Below are 22,574 nucleotides of genomic sequence, written 5' to 3' on the forward strand. Positions count from 1 at the left end.
CCGAGGAAATGACCGGAAGAAAGAGAATGGGTGATTTCAGTCCCATGTATCAAGGATCCCAGCTACCCCTCTTACCTAGAAAACCTTAAAAGGGGAAGCAAAAGAAAAAAATATAAAATATAATATCCAAAGACTCCAACATTGTTCTCAAGCCTTCCTATGACCAGTTAGCACACCGCCTTTTGTATGTTGAAGTTTATTGCATTTTACGTTGCAAGAATTTCGAAGATTGTGTTTGAATTCCAGGATTAGTCTTATTTCCTTCCATGCAGTTCTTAAGAATTATGACATACATGAACAACCAAATGAGCTCAGAAATACTAACTTCTGCTCCATTCATAACTTAAAAAATACACTGCTTAATAAGTTTTTATACAGAGGATTCATTTCCCCTTGTTTTGTGTTACTAATGGCCATTAAAACTACACATCAGCTTAAAGAAAGGTGTGACCTTTATCGAAGTTATGGTGAAATAAATGTGGATGATTCCAGCCCAAGCACGTAACTACTAAAGATTGGGCTTAGACTTTTGTTCACAAATGTTAGGGAACCATCAGCAAAATTGTTAATCAAAACAGGCTATCACTTTCACTATTAAACTTAAAAAAAAATAAGCATGTGTCTGAGATTCAAATATACAGTGTTTCAAGTGACTTTTCAATTGCTCTTTTAAAAAATCAGTAAATTATCAAGAAAGCATGAATGAGCATGTACCTGAGGGCCATCCTTTGAGTCTTCTTTAAGGTTACTTCACATAAGCAGACAAACCCTACCATGTCATACCATACAAACAATTTTAATTGTGTAGTTACAGTCAATAACCACTCCTAATCAGAACATTTCGGCATAAAGAAAATTGTGATACACTTATAAAAACAGCCAGCTGTAACAAAATAGCTGGTGTTTTCATAGCCATGAACTCATTAAAAAAAAAAAGAAATACACCTTTATACAGAAATTTTATACAGATGTAGCTTTAAAATTGATTGTAAACCAAAGGAAGACACATTGCAAACATCAATTATTTTCACATTAATTGCATAATTTTCTAAGGTGATCTATTAGTTTTATTTACCTAAGCTTATTTGCATGATAGTAAAAATTGCATACAACAATAAGAGTGAAGCTTATAGTATGAATTGCTTGGATAACATAGAGCACTTTTTATAGGCAACTGTGTAAAGCACATTTTCTCTATTTAAAACTTTTAAGACACTTTGTTTTACTGCCCATCAAAATACATTTATAAATAGAAAAAGAATCAGTATGGTAACAAGAGAAGCAATATTACATTTAACGGAAACTTCCAAAAAATTAATTACAACATGATACTGCAGGATCTACAAATAAATAATGAAGACTAAATTGTGTTTCACATTTTCTTTTCATTTTTTTAAAAAATCATGTAACAATGAGAATGAAAAAAATTACAGTGAACTTTTATTTCCAAAATAAAAAGAAATTTGAATTACGGCAGTGCCATATAATACAAGGCATTTGTTGGCATATGTCATCTTTAAACTGCATTCCACAGTCTATAGTTCTTCTGTAACATACAATAGAGTAACAAACTCTTTTTTTTTTCTTTTTTAAAATAAGGGGCGAGTTTCCAAAGATCAGTGTGGAGTGTTACAGAAATAATTAAAGGAAGGAAATAATAATCACAGAAGTTGTAATGCTTGTTTGAGGCTCCAGAATAATAATTAAAAAAAAAAATCACTGGTATCATGCTTCCGGGTGACAGACCTCTGCTGTCCCGTGAACACAAATTTGAATTTTGAATACCAAACAATCCTTGATGCTTCACCTGGGGCTGCCACGCAGTTTGTAAAAGAGTAAATAAAACATTTAGTGCAGTCTGGACGATCCTTTCCCAACTTTCCTGTTTGTGCAAGTTTCTGAAGACTTCGTTGGCCAAACAATGAACAACAAAGGTTTTGCTGAGCAAAGACTAGGTGGACCTTTCCTTGTGTTCGTAAATATACCAGTGGCACTGTTGAGTGACAAGAATGAATGGACTTCCATCTCAGTCTTTCAAGTCCGCGTTAATGTCTGTGTTTCCCTCCACCGCGAGCTCCTCCTCCAGTTTCACCGAGAAGAGGGTGTTCACGCTCTTCTCCTGGACACTCTCTTCCAGATCCTTCAGCAGCTCCTCCTCCTTGTACTCGGCCACGTCCACCTCCAGGCCGGAGTTGTCCTTCAGCTTGCCGTGGTGCTTGAGATAATACCGCTGGTTCTGGAAGAACTTGATGATGGTGTACTTGGGTAGGTCCAGCTGGGCCGACAGAGTCTGGATCGCCTCTTCGTCGGGATACAGGCCCACGTCCTGGATGAAGCTCTGCAGGATGCCCAGCGCTTCCACCGAGATCTTGGTGCGCGGCCGGCTCTTCTGCCGGTTCTCGTCCTCCGCCTCGGCGGGCGAGGCCACAGGGGGCTGCCGCGGGGGGAGCCGGGGCACGGCGGGCTGCGGTGTGGGTGGCTGGGTGGGTGGCGGCACGGGCTGCGGCTGCGGCTGTGGCGGGGGCTGCTGCGGTGGGGGGAGGAAGAGCAGAGGGTCAGAGCCGAGGACATACTTGCTAAGGGACCCTGGCCACAGGGGGATGCTCGGGGCGGTGGATGGGGCAGGCCTGGAGGGCAGGACTGCACACCGGGCTGGGTGGGACTCCAAAGGCTTTGCAAAGTGGGGAGTGGGCTGCGAGGTTCCCCTAATCTCACCTCCCCCAATTTTTAGTGGGGCTCAAGGAAGTGCAAACGCTCCCAAAAGCGCAAGCCATAAACTTTCCCACCAGGATAAGCATCAAAGGTGGAGAAGACCGCAGAACAAATGAGGATGTAAATAATTAACAAAGATTTTAAACGAAGATTGCGGAAGTTAGGATTTCAAAGGCATTTTACGGAGGTGAGCTGCAGGTCTCAAGGAGAAAAAGGAAATGGACTTTTTTTTTTTCTTTTTCCCTGGTTCCATGAAATGGTGAAAACACGGAGGAGCAAGAATAGTCAAGTCTCATTTACATTCCAAGTGAAAGGGGCCATGAGCCTGTTCTTCATCATTACCCCTTAGGAGACCGGGATATTTCTGAGAGTCTGGCGTTTGTGAATTCCTACCAGACAGTTCCAATTAAATATACACATAATTTCTTACCAAACTGCACTAGGCTGACATTGCAGGTTTTTTTCTTACTGAAAAAAGGAGGTTCAATCCACCGCACATCGGCTAGCGAATTGTTTTGTCTATAATAAACTCCGATATGATTAGGATTTAAATTCAGTGTATACAGACACTTTTTCATAATTAGTATCTGTATATGTACTATAATTTCCATACACAATTATACATAATAAATGTATGACACATGCACACGGTATCTGCTATATCTATAATTCTTATCCACGGAGCAAATCAACCTGAGTATGCAGCAAAATATTAGATCGTTTATACTGTGTCTGAGTTTTTTTCTTTTATCCCCCTAAGAAGCAATTTTATTAAAAACAATTTACATTTTCAAACAAGTACTATTTTTATTATTAACATATATCTTTCTCTTTTTTTGTTTTTGCTAAACAGTTAAGTTTTTCAGGCTTCACGATTATTTTAGTGCTTGATATCCTAAGGGATTCTGTTTTTCAATTTGTTTTCTCTTTAATACACACTCAAGGATTTTTTTTCCTAGTGGATGGATAACCCTATTATTGTTTTCAGCTGTATTTATATGGATAAAAGTTGGTTTTTTTTTTCCCCCACAGCAGTACCAAAGAAATAATGCAGCTGATTCAATGGAGAATATTTCAGGAGTCTGGAAGACAATGAATGACATTTTCCCTTAAGGGAAAAAACTGAAACATCCCCTAGATTTAACAGAAATAGGTTACGCAGCTTGAGTTCAATTACAACACAATTCCTATGTAACTGAGGCCATAAGAGCATCAGTGAATGACTTGATCTCTGAACCTTCCCATCTAAATTCACAGGGGTAAAGCAACCCAGTGGGCAGATCAAGAAAAAACCCAAGAAGTGACAAGCTAAGTAGACTGTGCTGGCCGAGTGGTCTTGGACCAGCATATGGCTATCAGGTCCTCGACATTTCTGAAAGTCCTGACTGAGATAGCAGCCTTCAGCCACCCTGTCTGCCTCCTTCTCTTGCTGGCATAGAGGATATGGCCCATTCATCTAAGGAGCAGCACCAAGGCAGGCCTGGTAACAAAAGTCTGGTGGGGCTAGAGAGACAGTAGGGCTCTTGCCTTGCATGCAGCTGACCTGGGGTCCCCCGCACTGCCAAAAGTAAGTCCTCAGTGTAGTCTGAAATACCCCCAAGCACTGCCAGCTGTGGCCCAAAAACAAACCAAAAAAAAAAAAGAGAGAGAGAGAGAGAGAGAGAAGAAAGAAGGAGGAGAAGAAGGAGGATGAGGAGGAAGGAGAGGAGGAAGAGGAGAAAGAAGAAGAGAGGAGGAAGGAGGAGGAAGAGAAGGAATAAGAGGAGAAAGAGGAGGAGGAGAAAGGAGGAGGAGGAGGAAGAGAAGGAGGAGGGTGAGAATGAGAGGAAGGAAGAGGAGGAACAAGAGGAGAATGGGCAGGAGAAGAGGAAGATGAAGAGGAAGTGGAGGAGGTGGTGATGGAGGAGGAGAATTAGCAGAAGAGAAAATGCCTAGAAACTCTCCTTCCTCAAAGGTGGTGGGAGAGGGGCACTAAAGGAAACCTCCTCTGCTCTATGCGGGTGTGGGGGAGACAGCTGCCAGGGGCTGGGGAGTCAGACTGAGATTCCATTAGGTCCCTCCCCTCTTCACTTTGGACAGAATCCAAAGTACAAAACTGTGATTCCACAAACTTCTTCAACAAAGAAACAGTAATCATTCCTTGGGGGGTAGTACAGTATTCTGTATTTTTTTTTAATAGGTGTAAAAATTCTGATTACAAAAAAAAAAAAAAAAGAAAGAAAGAAATCCAAACCCTCAAATTCTCACATACTAAAACAACCCAACTCTAAAAAACCTTGCCAAACAAGAAGTGTGAAAGGGGGTTCCTGCCACTCTAGGGGATGAGAAGAGGAAAGGAAACAATACACATGTTGGGGGAAAGTGTGTTAATTTCCCTTTTATTTCCCTTAGCAAGATGGCAGTGTATTGTTATCTCTTGCTAAAAAGCCTATGTTTAGACTGGCTGGAAGAAGAGAAACGCTAATTTCCCTGCTAAGTTTAAAGCCCTTGTTTACTCTGTGTTACACTGAACCGGCCAAGGTACACGAACCTGAATCTGATCCGCTGGAACATGGATGATGTGGGGCGGCCTGTCGCCATGGTGATGCACCGCATTGCTTTCTTGCTCATAAATGGCATCGCGTTCTGGCTGGGGAAGACTGAGGAACCTTCTGATCATGGAGAGGTTCTCCCACAGGGTTCTGTTCTCAGGTGAAGGATCTTCTTTCCAGCGTAGCAACTCACACAACCATCCCTTTGAGATAAGGGCAAAATTGGTCAGTCAGTGCAGGCCTCTGCAGGACTGAGCTCCTCAAAAGGGAAGATGTTGTAAAGTGAACTTTATTTTTTTAATCTGTCACTATCACAGTCCTCCCATTGTTCATCTATTTGCTTGAGTGGGCCCAGTAACGTCTCCACTGTAAGACTTGTTGTTACTGTGTTTGGCATATCGAATATGTCACGGGTAGCTTGCCAGGCTTTGTTGTGTGGACAAGATACTCTCGGTAGCTTGCCGGGCTCTCCGAGAGGGGTGGAGGAATTGAACCCAGGTTGGTCGGGTTGGCCGCATGCAAGGCAAATGCCCTACCATGGTGCTATCTCAAAAATGCTTCTAGCTGCTTTAAGACTTTTAAAACCTGCTGAGAGAGTAGCCGTGGCTCTGGAGGAAGCACATTCCATTCCTAATAAATGTCCAGATTTGCTATTAGTTTTCAGACCCCAAGGGCAGGCCCCATTTTCCATGGACTTTGCAACAGGAGAAAAAAACCAAAGCTGTTTTGCTTCAAGTCTAGGCCCGCCCTGTCTGTCTGGTGAGCCACCTTCTGAGCATTCTATAGCAGATTGCTAGAATATTTTTTCCTAAAGGAATCCCCTATTTATAAAGGAAATGCAAGAATATTTATATGTGTGTGTGTGGTTCTGTTTATGAAAGAGAGAGAAAGAATAAGTGAAATATGAGCAGGTGGTTTTTAAGAAAGAACACTGTCCATTAGGTTAGGCACGATGATTAGAATTCTCCCAGAAAAGAATCTCTGGACCTTGGTGTCCTGTTTTTCTACCTGCAGTACTATACATGATTTGTTAGCAAGAATTTAACAGAAGAGCAGAAAAGAGCCAATGACTGTCAAAGCCTGAACCCCGTTGATACTGGGTAAGGCCCAGTTTGTGAGTCTCAGCCTATCTGTCAAGTGCACTGTCTGGCATGTTCCAGCATCACGTTGGCTCTGACTACCAAGTCGGTTACACTAAGAATGGGATAGAGAGGAAGAGGAAGGATGTCCCATCTGACCTCTACCAGCCAAGATGACCAGCTACTGTGCTCCCCATCAACAACTCATGGTCAGATTCTTGTTTGATTAATTGACTAGGAGTTATCTCATCTGGAGATAGGTGAAGGATCTTCTTTTCAGGCCTTCGCTGACCCGCTGCCCTGGGATAGCCAAGGATAAGCTAATTCAGTGCTACAAAGCATCTGCCCTCTTACCCTAAAGTGACAGCTCACTGGAACCCTTTAATTCACTAAGGACAGTCTTCCATCCTTTTTGCTTCCTTTCCTCTACCGATACTTTATATGGCACCACGTTCTGACTGGGCTCCCTACTCTTCCCTCCTTCCCTATCCCTTCCAGGTCTCCAACTAAATCATTCTCCATCTCAGATTAGGTTCCTTAAAAATAGAGATTAACGGGGCTGGAGCAATAGCACAGTGGGTAGGGCATTTGCCTTGCACGCGGCCAACCCAGGTTCGATTCCCAGCATCCCATATGGTCCCCTGAGCACCACCAGGGTTGATACTTGAGTGCAGAGCCAGGAGTAAACCCTGTGCATCGCCAGGTGTGACCCAAAAAGCAAAAAAAAAAAAAAAAAAAAAAGAGATTAACAAGAAGGGTTCTCTGAGAAATTCTATTAAATTGATTGAGTGGGAAACAATATCATTTCTTCATCTAAATTTTACAACTAGCCCAGATCAGTGTTTTGATTTGTTTTTCAAATGAAACCTTTGAGGTGAAAACAGAATGGTATGGCTTTCCTTCTCTTCAGAAACATCAGAAAGAACATTATCTTTCCATCTACAATATAAACTGGGTAACAAAGTCCAAAATGGCTTGTTTGAGAGATTTTACAAGGAAAGATGGAGAACTGATACATTCACTCCCCAAGTCCCACCTGCCAAGCAGCCAACAATTACTGCTCCTAAACCTTATGAGATCTACTAATTTTTCTGAGAGAGCTTTGATTTTCTACTCAACAGGCTTTTTAATTACACAAATATGTACTTAGGGATAGTCAAGCACTCACACTCAATGCCACTGAGTGCATAATTCATGACTAAGAGAGCATGCACCAGACTGAAGATTCACCTGAAAGATTATTAGCTAAGTTTATAAAACCTAATTGTGGTGACAACGTCATCAACTATGCTTCTTGTCTTATTGCGACAATTTCCAGAATATGATCATATTCACATTTTAACTCTATTTGTTATGACCTGTATTATTAAGCACAAGTTATATTTGAGTATTAGAAAGATGTGATACGTACTTACACATGGTACCCTGAAGACATCCAGTTCCTACCTTAATCCAGGTAGCAAATAAGTATTTATCTGCTATCTGGATTAAGTCACAGAAATCTTTGTTATTTTCCAACATAAAAGTTACTTCTTGATACTTCACCTTGAGTTTTTGATGCTGTGCAGATTTTAGATACATATCTTTTGTAGACTTGCATATTAACTATGGTTAAGAACATTTCTGTCCCTACCCCACTTATCCACATCTTTAGCTGTGGCAAATGATGGTCCTCAATGACTGAACACAGTAAATGAGTACAATTTTATTTTCCTTTCAAGACCTACTAGAAGGTTCACAAAAATTCTAATAGAAATGCTTAAAAAATATTTTGGAGGGTTTTTGAGCCATACCCAGCTGTGCCCAAGGGCATGACTGCTTAAGATCAAACCCAGAACTGTGCATATAAAACAAGAATCCAGTCATCTCCCTGGCCCCCAACTTAATATTTTTTAACACAGCTAGTATTTCAATAAGTGTTATTAACATTCAGCACCAAGGATTTTTTTTTAGAAATAAATTCTTGTAACTAAAAATTGCTAAAAGTTAAATTAAGAATGATTCATGTAAGCAAAGCTTCCTCAAGAGATAAAAAACTCCAGTAATTTTTCAAATCCTTTAAAAACTTTTAAAAGTAATTTAGAGATCAGTTAGCACTTGGATATATGTGAAAAAAACATGTGGATCACAGATGTTCTTTGGAAAAGAAAATCATTAGTTCTTTTAAAATGGTTAATAATGATAGCTAATTCCTAAACAATCACATTCATGCTGGTTGAACAAATATTTCAGAAAAAGAGCCTTGACTCATTCAACAAATATTTTGCTCATATTGTCACTTCTGTGTCTCTATACTTATGAGATGGATCTTTATTTTTATTAATTGCCCATGACTAACATAACATTTCCAGTAGTCTGCTATTAACCTCTGCCCTTAAATAATACTTCTAATTCCTTATCTAAAAATAATTTGATGAATTATAACTTCGAAGCATGTTTCTGATAGCCTTTTAAGAGACATGATGGTTTTAAAGACTGAAATCAGATGCTTCTTAGGAAAATATTTAACGGTGCAGCTGGGAACTGTTAGTTCTACAAGGATATTCCAAAAAAACAAGAAGGCGGGAAGTGCTTTCCTTGATGTATATATCTCTTAAAAAAAAAATAATGGGAAACAGACATTTTGACACGCTACTTCTTTTGTCATCAGAGAAATAAACTGTGCTGGTAAATATAAGATTAATTCTATTACTATTTTAAAATCTTGGAAAATTCTGCCTACCTCAAATTCTATTCGTTGTACTGAGACTGCCAATGATGACAACAATCTGATGTTTTCTTCAGAAAGTGACTAAAGAAGCCAAATACATCTAATTCCCCAATACCTTTTCAGAGGTCATTTTTCCATAAGTGATGGTGACAGAGCAAGTATGTCAGAATATTTGTAATACTTGACAAATAAAAATGATTCCCGAGTACCGCAGTTTTTAAAATTAACAGTAAATGTATATAGATTTACTTGAAAAAGAAAAGGAAATGACATGCTGCATTTGGTCTCAAAATATGAACAAGACTACCTTTTAAGAGCACTCTTTCGGACTTAAAGCCCTGTAAGGCTATCGGTGGAAACAGGGGGGCTACTCTCTAAATTAGATCACAAATATTCTGAACACTAAGAAGTATAGGAGGAAAATAGTCTCAAAATAATGAGACCGATCCATTCTCAAAAAACTAAAATGGCACAAGAACAACCTAAACTTTAAATGTAGTAAATTTGCCAAGCAACATTACACTGCATATAAAGAGGGCAAAATATAAACAGTAGCCACATGTAAATAAATTAGTAAAACTTTCAGGATGTTACTACTTTTCAAACTGACAAAGTTTAATTTGACACCTTCTGTTCTAAACCCTTTGTTTCTATTCAAAATCACGCCTTGAGCTGTTGCTATCAATCACAGCGCTCCCCCTATTACTTAAAAAAACTGGCATGGACCCTGAATAAGCTGAAAATGCCATGCAGATGAATTCTGAGATAATATGTTCAAACCTGTTATATACAACACAAATCCTGTAAAGTTATGTATTGTAAACCTACATTTATTGAGAACTAAAAGTCTTAAATCCATCTGCCACAAAGGAAATACTGTTATGTACTTTATAGTAACCAAGAACCATCTGCAAATGTCTTGCTAACGTAAGCAAGAAAATGGTGCAAAAGATGCTAAACCTAAGACTGCATGAAATAAATGATATTCTTTTGACTGGTTCCGGTTAGGGATCTATAAAAGAAACATTAAGATTGGGGGAGAAAAGGAAAGGAGAAAATGTGGAATGACTGCCAAACCAGTACTGGAAAAAAACAACAACAACCAAAACAAACTCAGTGACAACACAATAGCAATTTATTATGGTCCATGAAACACATGACTGTATGCTCATTTTAAAGGAAAAATTAGCAGTTCTAAACTCAATATTCTAATGATGTGCTTTACTGACAGAATCTTGTTGTACCACATTTAAATAAAAATCCTGGCACCTTCATCTCTCAGCTGCTAATTTCCAACCAAACTCAATCTCTGATTTCCACTCCACTCTTTTTAGAACAGCAAATTCGAGTCAGCTCACTTCTAACACTTTTATGGATGTGGGGTACACAATGATTTTAATTGAGTCAGAAAAGTAAACTTCTTTCATGAATGAATTTATTGTACCTATAAATTCATATAAATACCTATACATAAAGAGAGAAACTTCCTAGGACTGGTCTCTGACAAAGTATGAGAACAGAACACACACAGTTTTATAGGAGAAAAGAGAAGTTGGCATTCTCTGCAAGAAAAAGTCATTTACTACAATATAAGAGATGCACGTATATATACATATATACACACACATTTTAAAACCAAGAGCTATAAAAAAGAGAGAAAATGACATATAATTCATGCTGCAACTAAGAAGGAAAATACATTTTAAAAAATATAATGGTAATTTGAGTTCTAAAAAGCAAAACATTTTATAGTATGTATTTATTCCCCCTCACCCTCTTCTTTTATGTGTTATTTGCAGGAGTATTTTGTTCCAATCTCTGGGGCATATAGTATAATAATATATGATATTAAAAGAAATAAATCTAAATAGGGAGGTATTTGATACAAACATTTTAGTGGAAAGCATGAATTACATTTTAGCAAGGAGTAAGAATAAGGATTAAGTACATAATCCATTAAATAGTACTTCTAACAAAAAATTCAGCACTGTAGACTAAACTACACCAGGCATTTTGAATGAGTACATTTTCAACAACAACGAACTATAAAGCTAGCAATTTATCATTCAGCAAATAATTTTCTACTTTTAAAAGAATCTGTAAGTGTTACTTATGCTAATGAAGACAGTTTTTAATCTGCCCACAAACATGCTAATAGAGGGCAATTTTTTTTTTATTTACAAAGCTGTCTGCACTCAAGGGTAATTTCATATCAATGTTCTATAAGCTGGGGGGAGGGGGTTTCAATGTCAGAGCTACTGAAATCTCCACCTTTACCATTAACGTTTAAAGATAACACAAAAGCTGCGAAATGACTAATGATTTTTAAGTCATTCAGGGGTGAAGGTTCCCTTTTCTACTTTTTATTAAAAGCTTTATATATACACTACTTAAACGTATTACTTCCTTGGGGTTCCAAAGCACAGGCACATCTGGGGGTGGCAGGGGATGGAGCGGGGGAGACAACTCCTGGGCTGGGTAAGAGGCCTGAATGTTTCACACAACTTCTAGCATATTTTAGAGAACAACCATGACACTTTGAACAGTGAGAAAACAAAGCAGTGGCAAAGCAATACTGAAAGCATTTTAAATTATTTACTAGGTTAAAAGGGTGAAATGATACTTTAAACACATCAAATTTCATTGTCTAGGCCATTTTTTGGTGGCAAAGTAGTATTGATCTTTCCAAATGCTTAAAATTAACTATTTTCCAGAAGGTCATTATTTGATTAAAGGCATTCAAGTTGAAGGCAAGAAGTGATGTACTTTTTCTTCTTCCCATTCAAATCATCATGTAATTTAATAAAAGCCATCCTATCATGTCCTGTAATAAAAAAGCTTATCTTACGATACTGTTCTCCACCTAACATATTAACCTTTAAATTTATGAAGTTCTTTAGAAGAAAAACCTTTGCTGAAGTAGATTATTCTATAACATAATGAGAGGCCCCCACTATTAACATAAAGATACATGTTCTCCGTGGAATTAGTAGGAAATACATTAATCTTTCTCCTCAGTTTAATAACACCCACTACGTGAAAAGTGACAAGAATCTCAGTAGGGGCTCTAACTTTTCCTGCTAAGTTAACATTGATTTTATTTTAGAAAACATGGGAAATAAAATTGTGCAGAAACACCAGCAGTATACACATTTTCTATTCTAAAAGTAGTCCTATTGTATTAAAAAATGGGTTTCAAAAAAGATAAGGGTGTGACTGTGTGTGCACGCACATATGCTTATGTACCTGAATACATTTACTTTTTAATTAATTAATTTATTTATTTTGCTTTTTGGGTCGGTCACACTCGGCGATGCACAGGGGTTATTCCTGGCTCTGCACTCAGGAGTTACTCTCGGCAGTGCTCAGGGGACCATATGGGATGCTGGGAATCGAACCTGGGTCGGCTGCGTGCAAGGCAAACGCCCTACCCGCTGTGCTATCTTTCCAGTCCCTGAATACATTTACTTTTAAGATGGTTTCAAATCTCATATTTTCTAAAAAGATCATGATATTTTAATTATTACCATTAAAATTTTTCCAACCTGTTTTTAAATGCTCTCTAGACATTGTTTATTTTCTGAAAAATTAAAATAGTTTCGAGCGGGCCCAGTAACGTCTCCATTGGAGACTTTGTTGTTACTGTGTCTGGCATATCAAATACTCTCGGTAGCTTGCCGGGCTCTCCGAGAGGGGCGGAGGAATCGAACTCGGGTCGGCCATGTTGGCCGCTTGTAAGGCGAACGCCCTACCCGCTGTGCTATCGCTCCAGCCCTTTTTTACTTTTTTTTAAAATAGTTTCAAGTTAAATTCAGATTGACTATGCCTACCACACTTCTACTATAACTCTTTATCATACTTTCTTGAAAATAAAACAGATTATTATAACCTCATCTCCTCTACAATGTACTTCTAAAATCTGTTAAGAAAGCCTGGGTTTTGATTTGAATTATAATTTCACTAGCTCTAGAACTTTGGTTATGTTACTAAAATTTTTTAGACCTCAATATTTTTCTCTACAAAATGGGGGTAATTTATCACCACTTATAAGATTGTAGGAATAAAGTCAGAACTATGATGTATGTCATCAAATACTGTTTTTATTATTGTGATTATTACAAAGACGGTCAACCCAAAGGGATCTGAATATATAAAGAGTTAATGAGAAATAATTCAGCTGCCACAACCTAATCTGAACCTAATCACAAACCAGGTTCTCCTCACATGCAATTAAATTTACTGAATAGCATCATAACCTACTCAGTCACCAAAGCTAAAAAACTGAACATTTTAATGGACTACACAGAAAGAACTGTTGAAAGTAGAAATGTTTAGCAACACTTTTATAACATAAATACCTTTTTTGTTTGTTTGTTTTAGAGTCACACTCAGTGGTGCTCAGAGTTTATTCCTGCTCTGCACTCAGGAATCACCCCTGACAGGCTTGGGAGACCCATATGGGGTGCCAGAGATTAAACCTGGGTCAGCTATGTGAAGGCAAATGCCTTACCTACTTATCCTTTTCTTCTGGCCCCAACATAAATATCTTTTTAAATCTTTTATTTCTGAGAATTTACCTGAGGAAATGACAGAGGAACATGCAAATATTTTACTATAGTAATTTAACTACATTACTGTAGTTAAATATTTATGATTTTTATAATAAAAGGATAATTATTTTATAATAAAAGTTCAACATAACTTAAACATACCTCATAATATTATTAAAAGATACGTATAACACATGAATAAATGTATTAACATCTATGCCGATAAACATATTTACATATTAGTATAGCTATATACTGTATATAAATAAGGCTCTTTTGGGGTAATTAGGATTATGGATATTTTTATGATCTCTATGCTTGAATTTTTTGTTTTTTTTTTTAATGGCAGCTATGTATTTTTTTTTTTTTTATGCCTCAGAGACCTGGACCCTACGAAAACAGGATGAGAACGCTATTCGGGTCTCTCAAAGAGGAATCGAAAGAACTATGCTTGGAATATCACGATTCACTCAAATGAGAGATAGAATCCGGAGTTCTGATCTTCGTCAACGCTCAAGAATCAGGGACGGTGTCTCATTTGCCAAGACATCAAAAATCAGATGGGCTGGACACGTAATGAGCTTTACAGACAACCGCTGGACCAGAGCCATTACTGATTGGATTCCACGGGACATCAAAAGATCACGTGGACGTCCACCTACAAGATGGTCAGACTTCTTCGTCAAGACCCTGAATGATCGGTTTGAGGCTCTGCATGTTCCTAGAACGAACAGATACCATTGGGCTACGCTAGCACGCAACCGGGATGAATGGAGACGTTACCGGCACCTGCTCGAGTAAATCGATGAATAACGGGGATTAAGTGATTAAGTGTTAAGTGAAAGCTATGTATTGCTTTTTTATGAAAAAAAAATTGGGGGGCTGGAGAGATAGTATAGTAGGTATGGTGCTTGTCTTGCACATGGCTGACTCAGGTTTGATTCTGAGACCACGCGTGGTCTCCTAAGCCTGCCAGAAGAGACTCCCGAGTTCAGAGCCAGGAGTAAGCCCTGAGCACTGCTCGGTGAGCCCTCAAAAAAACCAAAACCAAAAATAATAAGAGCTTCAATTAAAAACTTGATTCTTTCTAGTCCTTCAAAAAGTAAGCAATCATGAAATCCTGCCATGTCTATCCTCTTAAAAGGCCTCTTAAATTTGATCCTTCTCATCCTACTGTTCAAGTTTAGACTCAGTATTTCTTTCATGAACTAATGCTGATAGTTTCTTTATTTCACTCCATTCCCTCTGCTGAGTTTCACTGATCATAGATATATGTGTACACAAATAGCCCTTTGGATAGCACTCTCCTCACTTTCCCTCACCCAAAGGGACTAGAGATGCCCCAAGGCTCATTTCAATGTGTGAGTGGACAAATACATGGAACAAAATATTCTCTGCAACACACTGAATTGGTAGTTAAGTTGGTGAAACAGAAATAAAAATGGCTCAATTTTGGGTCACTTAGAGGCAAGTGGCCATACACGCCTCTGTAATTTCTATAAGCATCATGCCTTATCAGAAAATTCCACAAATTACATTCAGAGTGATGCACCATTTCAAAGAAGTAAGGTTAAAATTGAGGTCAGCTCTAGCAATAGTACATACAGGAGATAGGTACTTTCCTTGCATATGGTTTGATCTTAGCATAGGATGTGGTTCCGGAGCACTACCAGGAATGATCCCTGAGCACAGAGTCAAGAGTAATCCATGAACACAGCTGATGTGGGTAAACGCCCCCCCTCCAATTTTGAGGTCAGTTTACTATGCTTTCTTTAGGAGACAGAAAGTATCACAAGAGGCTTCTGTCAGAGGCAAATACATTTTTCCATTTAGAGAACCAAAATGGGAAACTTCACTCTCCCCAAACCTTTCAACTAAACACATTTCTTATACTGTAATTTTATAAAGCAAACTTAAGTTGCCTTCTAAGGTCATATTTACAGCACACTTTTCAACTAAAAAATTATGACAACTGCTTAAAAAAAAAGTCGAATACCAATGTTACATGTACAAAAAGGCCCGAAACATAGAAATACAAATTTTCAAAACAAATTTTTAGGTAGCAATTTACCTGATAGAGTGACTTGTTTGTTTACAGAAAAAAACATGTTATTTTACACTTTTTTGCCACTGCATTTTCTACTGATTTATATAAAACTTTTAAACAGTGCTGATAGCTCCAAAAAATGAGCTATATTCCCCATTATGCATATTTAGGGCTGAGAATTAAAAATTTAAATCTTCCCTCTGTGATATCCTAGGAGAGATAACAAAGAATGTTTAAAACCAGGGAAAGGCAATTCAGGATTGTGAAAATTATGGGAATCATATCCTAAGAGGAACAATCAAGCGGGCAGGGTCATTATGAGTTCCCAAGTTGCTTATGATTTCACTGATAAAGTAACACCCATTTTGTGGCCAAAACCCACATCATTTTATCCATTATGCAAACCTACTAATCAGAAGTTGACTTAATTGAGAGACTCCACTCTTGCAATTCGCAAGTAGGCATTAAAAAGAGAAAGCACATATATTTCTAAAAGACTCATGCAGGTTGCAGTGACCATGGTCAAGCTGGGAGCACTATTTGCTTCCTGGGAAAGCAGGCTCAGGAAGGGCACCTGGAGGGAGAAGGCAGAGATTGTGGGGTGAAGGGAGAATGAGGGGGCAGGAGGAAGGGAAAGACAGAGAATGAATTTGAGGACCTACTTTTATTTTTCCAAGCACAGGATTCCCAAGCCTCCTGCCTAAACTCCCTGAAGAATCTGCTGAGTTTTAGGAGAAAAGAATATAAGCAAACTAAATTTGCTTCTAAATTATTCCATCATTCCTTAAATAATCCGTAAGTGCCAGTTATGCATAGATTAAAAGAAGATGAAGGTGCAGATAATAAGGTGGTTCTTCTGTCCAAAAAAAAAAGCTTCTGGTGTTAGCTTTGGTTTGTTTTGGGGGGCCACAACTGGTGATGCTGCACTCAGGAAGAACTGCTGGCAGTTCTTAGGGGATTTTATGGAATGCCAGGGATTGAACTTGGGTCCATCACATAAAGGCAAAATGCCTTACTAGCCCTACTAGCCATACTATCACTCCACCTCCACCCCTTTGTTTTTATTTATTTTAAGATTCTGATACAGAAGACTAACACCCAAGAATGGCCGAGATTAGTACCAGGAATTTTGCTCCATGGCTTGGAGACCAGCTACACATGCTAGGGGAAAAGGGAGCTCAGATAGAGAAGGGAGCACCAAATAAAGGGTGTTGGGAGGATCCTCCCAGGATGGAAGAAGCATGCTGAAAGTAGACTACAAACCAAACATGATTGCCACTCATTGCCTCTTTTGCAAACCACAACACCCAAAAGGAGAGAGAGAACAGAGGGGAATGCCCTGCCACAGAGGCAGGTTGGGATGGGAGGGATGAGAGGTGGGAGGGATACTGGGATCTGTGGTGGTGGAGAATGGGCACTGGTGGAGGGATGGGTATTCGATTATTGTATAACTGAAACCCAAGCACAAAAATTTGTAAGTCTAAAACTGTACCTCATGGTGTCTCACTAATAAAAATTTTTAAAAAATTCTGATACAAACTGACAATAGAGGTGTTAGTTCAAGGGGTCAGAAAAACAGCACAAATGGTATTAGACTGTTCAAATGGTGCATGTTTAGCATGTTTCAGGTATTGAGTCTGATTTCAGTACCACTGGAGGTGATTTTTTTTAATGTAGTTTAACTAGCAAAAGTTTCTAGTCTAGAACAAAGATGCTCCTAACAAAATCCTGCATTTATGTGGCATCAAAATGCTGGAGAAAAGGTTGCCTTTAATACAAGTTTTTGTTGTTACTTTAAATGTTACTGTAATGATCATAAACCTTGCTGAAAAAGGCTAGGGTAAATGTTACTTGAAAAATAAGCATACTAAAATATAATAATCAGAAAACAAGGAATGTTCTCAAAAAATTTAGAAATTCTTGAGCTCATATGTTAATATTTGTATTCTTATTAAAGTTTTCTCTATACACAACATTAGTCTAATTATTCATCTCAGTTCATTTGAGCCATGAATCCTTCTGGCAGTCTGGCGAAGGTCATGGCTGATGCCCTTTGAGAAAACTGTTTTGGTATGCCTAAAATAATGTATGTAAGATTATGAAGAAAACCAATTATAATGAAAGGCAGTTTCCCCCAAATTTGTGACACAGTAGTGTGTTCTTTGTGAACACACTAAATAAGATCTAGCAAGAGATCTAGTAACTAGTGTTTAGTGATGAGCAAAAACAGAATTATGAAAGAGTTGCAATAACTTAATGTGATATACATTCAAGTATACTGAAAACTCAATAAAACGTCCAGTTTAATTAAGATATTAGTGAAAATCAAATTTATTTTTATTTTTTGCTTTTTGAGTTGCACCCAGCAATGCTCAGGGGTTACTCCTGGCTCTGTACTCAGGAATTACTACTGGCAGTGCTTGGTGGGATCATATGGGGTGTCGGGGATGGAACCCAGTTCAGCAGTGTGCAAGGCAAACACCCTACCCACTGCACTGTCGCTCTGGCCCTGAAAATCAAAATTCTTTTCCCATCTAGGTCCAAGGACCACTAGGGGAATGTGGGGTATAGATATAATAGATATGAGTGTGTCTGTATGAAAACATTTCCAATGTTCTTCTAGGATGTATATAAACTTCTAGTAGAACAGAAAGAGCGTGTTATTCATGGCTTCATGAAACAAATTTCTTGATCATGCTTTTTATCATAAAAGCAGCAAGTCTCCAAGAGATGGGTTGGACAGAGTTACTCACAAGTGTAATGGTTCCTGAGAAGACCCGAGTTTCACACAGAGGTGATTCAGCAGAGTCCAGTTCGTATAGATGTAAGGTAGAGAGTTGATGATAAGCACCACCCCCATCCAATTCTCAAGTCAATCAAAATAGGCAAGACATGGAACTGGCATATATTTCAGTTCTGGATGGTTTTCCCCCCATAAATAGTAATTCTACAGCTATATTTTTTTGATGGCAATAAAACCTGTATATGCACCTTACTGTTTTATCCTGGTCCTGTTACAAACACAAAAAAATGATTTATAAGCTCCGAATAAAGCATTCACATTAACTTAGTTAACTGCAAACCATCCAAGTAACTATAAAGGTAAATAAGATTAGCACAATATCCTTTGAGATATGGACCAAGAGAGAAATATGAAGCACATTTTTAAAGAGACACAAAATTTCCCCACTAGAAGGAGGCGAGGCAGCAGAGTAGATGCAGGATGGAAGTAGGAACAAGGATGGAATCAAGATGTGGGGATGTCATCTGGATAGGGGTAATGTAGTGGCAAGGAAGAAGGAGAAAATAGCAGAATCAAGCAAATGTTCTTATTCTCAAAATACTTTCCTAAGAGCAAATGGTTACAAAACATTTGTGTGTGTGTGTGTGTGTGTGTGTATAGATAGATAGATAGATATATTTAAATGCAACACTGAAGAAAGTTGTTCAAAGATTTTTAAAAAGAAAAAAGCTATGGTGATAGTACACTGTGTAAGGTATTTGTCTTGCACATGGCTGACCAGGGTTTGATCCCTGGCACCATGTATGGTCCCTGAGTCCCACAATAAGTGATCCCTGAGCACAGACTGGGAAAAAAAATTAAAAAGAAAATGAATAGAAAAGATGGCAAAGCAAGAGGGGAGGCAGAAAATTGCTGAGCATATATCATACCATCACTGTATTTCAATTCTTTCTTTTCGGGGGGAGAGGGAGTTAGAGGACTCCCAAGCAGGGATAGGGATAGTCAGTTCCAGTGATACTCAGCCAAACAGGCTAGATGGTTCAACTGTAGCTCAACTCTAAATTTATCCAAAAATATAAAAGTGATTTTCTCTGTAGGAATTAAACTCAATGTATAAGGCTTTAGTACTTATGGTTATCCAAGGTCTAAGTTATTTAGTCTTTTTTAATCAAAGTACTAAAGTGAAATCATTACCCACTAAGCCATTACCCTTCCCCCAGTCTCTAAACATACAAGCAAAAATTAACTGCTAGCCAGGAAGAAAGAAGGCAATTTAGACAGTAACAGCTTGGCATGGACTGAGCTAGATTTTCTAATAGCATTTGTCTGTTTGTGAATGTATATTTTACTTACAGTCTTCACTCCCTTGACCTTACTGAAAGTAATTTATTTTTACCTTATCTGCATTTCATTTAAACCACGAACACTCCATCAATGGACAAGCCAAATGGCACCCCTGACAAGCATGACTCTCATATTGGTATGGTTTGTAAGATGGATAAACATTTAAAGGGGACATCTGGGGAAGGACATGCCTGAGTAGCTATTAATGCTACAGGTACTGATTTATGAACTTGCAAACATGAGCTTCAAGATAGTCCCTCAAATCGAGATGTCATTTCTGCCACCTTCTTCTTGTTAACTCTCTAATTCACTAACCACACATCCTGTAATTGTTGTATAGACTCCATCTATTTGTACCTTTTCACATGAGTCATTTTTTCCAGAACATAATATCAATCCCCAATCACCATCATCTGTCAATGGACATTTTCAAACAGAATACCAAGAAAGAAGGAAAGTCTTTAGTAACCTAAAGTCAACCACACTAGCAACCACCAACTCTCACGCCAAATCTACTCTACCGACTGCCAGTCTGGAAGGAGAGAGGTCATACAACTTAGCTAATAACGACTCACAGATTGATTATCTGAATCACAATATAATGGAGTTCACATACTGGATTTCAAATAGTCATCTCTGACTATGAGCCATTCATAAATAATCAGGTTGGCTACAGAAACCCCCTCCCCCAAAGCACATTGTCCCCTAAACTAAGTTCTCCCATCACTCAGAACTGCATGTCTGTGCTTCCTTCCCTAACACACCTGTATGCAAGCACCTTTAATCAAAGTGCCATCTTATTTTTCCTATTATGCACCTGTTTCAACAATAAGCTCACAGATCCTAGATCTTCAAGGGGCGTAACCTAACCCAAGCTACTTTACCCGCTAAAGGGGAAGTTAAAAGTCTCCAAGGAGACTTAACATTGTCAAAATGGCAATACTACCGAAAGCATTGTATAAATTCAATGCAATCCCTATAAGGATACCCATGACATTCTTCAAAGAAATGGAGCAAACACTCCTGAAATTTATATGGAACAATAAGCCCCCACGAATAGCTAAAGCAATTCTTGGGAAAAAGAAAATGGGAGGAATCAACCTCCCGAACTTCAAACTCTACTACAAAGCAGTAATAATTAAAACAGCATGGTACTGGAACAAAGGCAGAACTGCAGACCAATGGAACAGGGTTGAATACACTGACATCTCCCCTCAATCATATGCTCATCTAATCTTTGATAAAGGTGCAAGTAATGTGAAGTGGAGTAAGGAAAGCCTCTTTAATAAATTGTGTTGGCATCACTGGATGGCTACATGCAAAAAAATAGGCTCAGAACTCTGCCTAACACCATGTACAAAAGTAAGATCAAAATGGATTAAAGACCTCAACATCAGACCAGAAACCATAAGGTACATTGAAGATAAAGTTGGCAAAACCCTCCATGACATTGAAGCTAATGGTATCTTCAAAGATGCCACGCCACTGTCTGAGCAAGTGAAAACAGAGATAGATAAATGGGACTATCTTAAACTAAGAAGCTTCTGCACCTCCAAAGAAACAGTGACCAAAATACAAAGACAGTCTACAGAATGGGAAAGGATATTCACCAAATACACATCTGACAAGGGGTTGATATCCAGGATATACAAAATACTGGTTAAACTCCACAAGAAGAAAACATCCAACCCCATCCAAAAATGGGGCAATGAAATGAACAGAAACTTTCTCAAAGAAGAAATCCGAATGGCAAAAAAGCACATGAGAAAATGCTCTACATCATTAATCATCAGGGAGATGCAGATCAAAACCACAATGAGATACCATCTCACACCTCAGAGACTGGCCCACATTCAAAACAACAAAAGCAACCGATGCTGGCGCGGATGTGGCGAGAAAGGGACACTCCTTCACTGTTGGTGGGAATGTCGACTGGTTCAGCCCTTCTGGAAAACAGTATGGACGATTCTCAAAAAATTAGAAATTGAGCTCCCATTTGACCCAGCAATACCACTCCTGGGAATATATCCCAGAGAGGCAAAAATGTATAGTCGAAGTGACATTTGCACTTGTTTGTTCATTGCAGCACTCTTTACAATAGCCAGAAACTGGAAGAAACCTGAATGCCCACGAACAGATGACAGGTTAAAGAAACTTTGGTACATCTACACAATGGAGTACTATGTAGCTGTTAGAAAAGATGAAGTTATGAAATTTACATACAAGTGGTACAATATGGAAAGTATCATGCTAAGCGAAATGAGTCAGAAAGAGAGGGATAGACATAGAAAGATTGCATTCATCTGGGGGATATAAAGTAACAAAGTATGAGATTAATACCCAAGAATAGCTGAGATCAGCACCAGGAGGATTACTCCATAACTTAGAGGTCAGCCGGGTATCCTAGAGGAAAGGGCAGTTCAGAGAAGGGAGCACCAAATAAAGGATGTTTGGAGGATCCTCCCAGGAGGGAAGATGCATGTCGAAAGTAGACTATGGACTGAACATGTTTGCCACTCAATGCCTCTTTTGCAGACCACAACACCCAAAAGGAGAGAGAGAACACAGGGGATTGCCCTGCCACAGAGACAGGGGGGATGGGGGGATGGGGGTGGGAGGGATATTATCCATGGTGGTGGAAAATGGGCACTGGTGGAGGGATGGGTGTCTGATCATTGTATAATTGAAACCCAAGCACAAAAAATTGTAAATCTACAACTGTAAAAAAAATAAAATAAAATAAAGGGAAAAAAAATTCAAAAAAAAAAAAGTCTCCAAGGAAAACACCTTTTAAGGAGCTAGGCAATCCAGTAGTATTGAAATGAGAACCACTACTCTTCACAATTCTGGATGCTTTC

The 22,574-nt window shown here is 38.6% G+C and overlaps 1 protein-coding gene across 3 annotated transcripts in view; it reads right to left on the bottom strand.

Annotated features, from left to right (window-relative positions):
* Nucleotides 1-777: 777 nt before the first annotated feature.
* SATB1 (SATB homeobox 1) overlaps nt 778-22,574 on the bottom strand; it is a 105,052-nt gene continuing 83,255 nt past the window's right edge. For 2 of the 3 annotated variants that reach the window (XM_056129391.1, XM_056129390.1), the window contains exons 10-11: nt 5,243-5,446; nt 778-2,527 (exon numbers count right to left, since the gene is read on the bottom strand). In XM_056129391.1, the coding sequence (XP_055985366.1) occupies nt 2,027-2,527; nt 5,243-5,446 (705 nt within the window). In that variant the 3' untranslated portion in view covers nt 778-2,026. The remainder of the gene's footprint in view (nt 2,528-5,242; nt 5,447-22,574) is intronic. The other variant, XM_056129392.1, reaches the window with a different exon arrangement.

Source organism: Sorex fumeus, unplaced genomic scaffold (genome assembly GCF_029834395.1).
Source record: "Sorex fumeus unplaced genomic scaffold, SorFum_2.1 ptg000072l, whole genome shotgun sequence".
NCBI classification, from domain to species: domain Eukaryota; kingdom Metazoa; phylum Chordata; class Mammalia; order Eulipotyphla; family Soricidae; genus Sorex; species Sorex fumeus.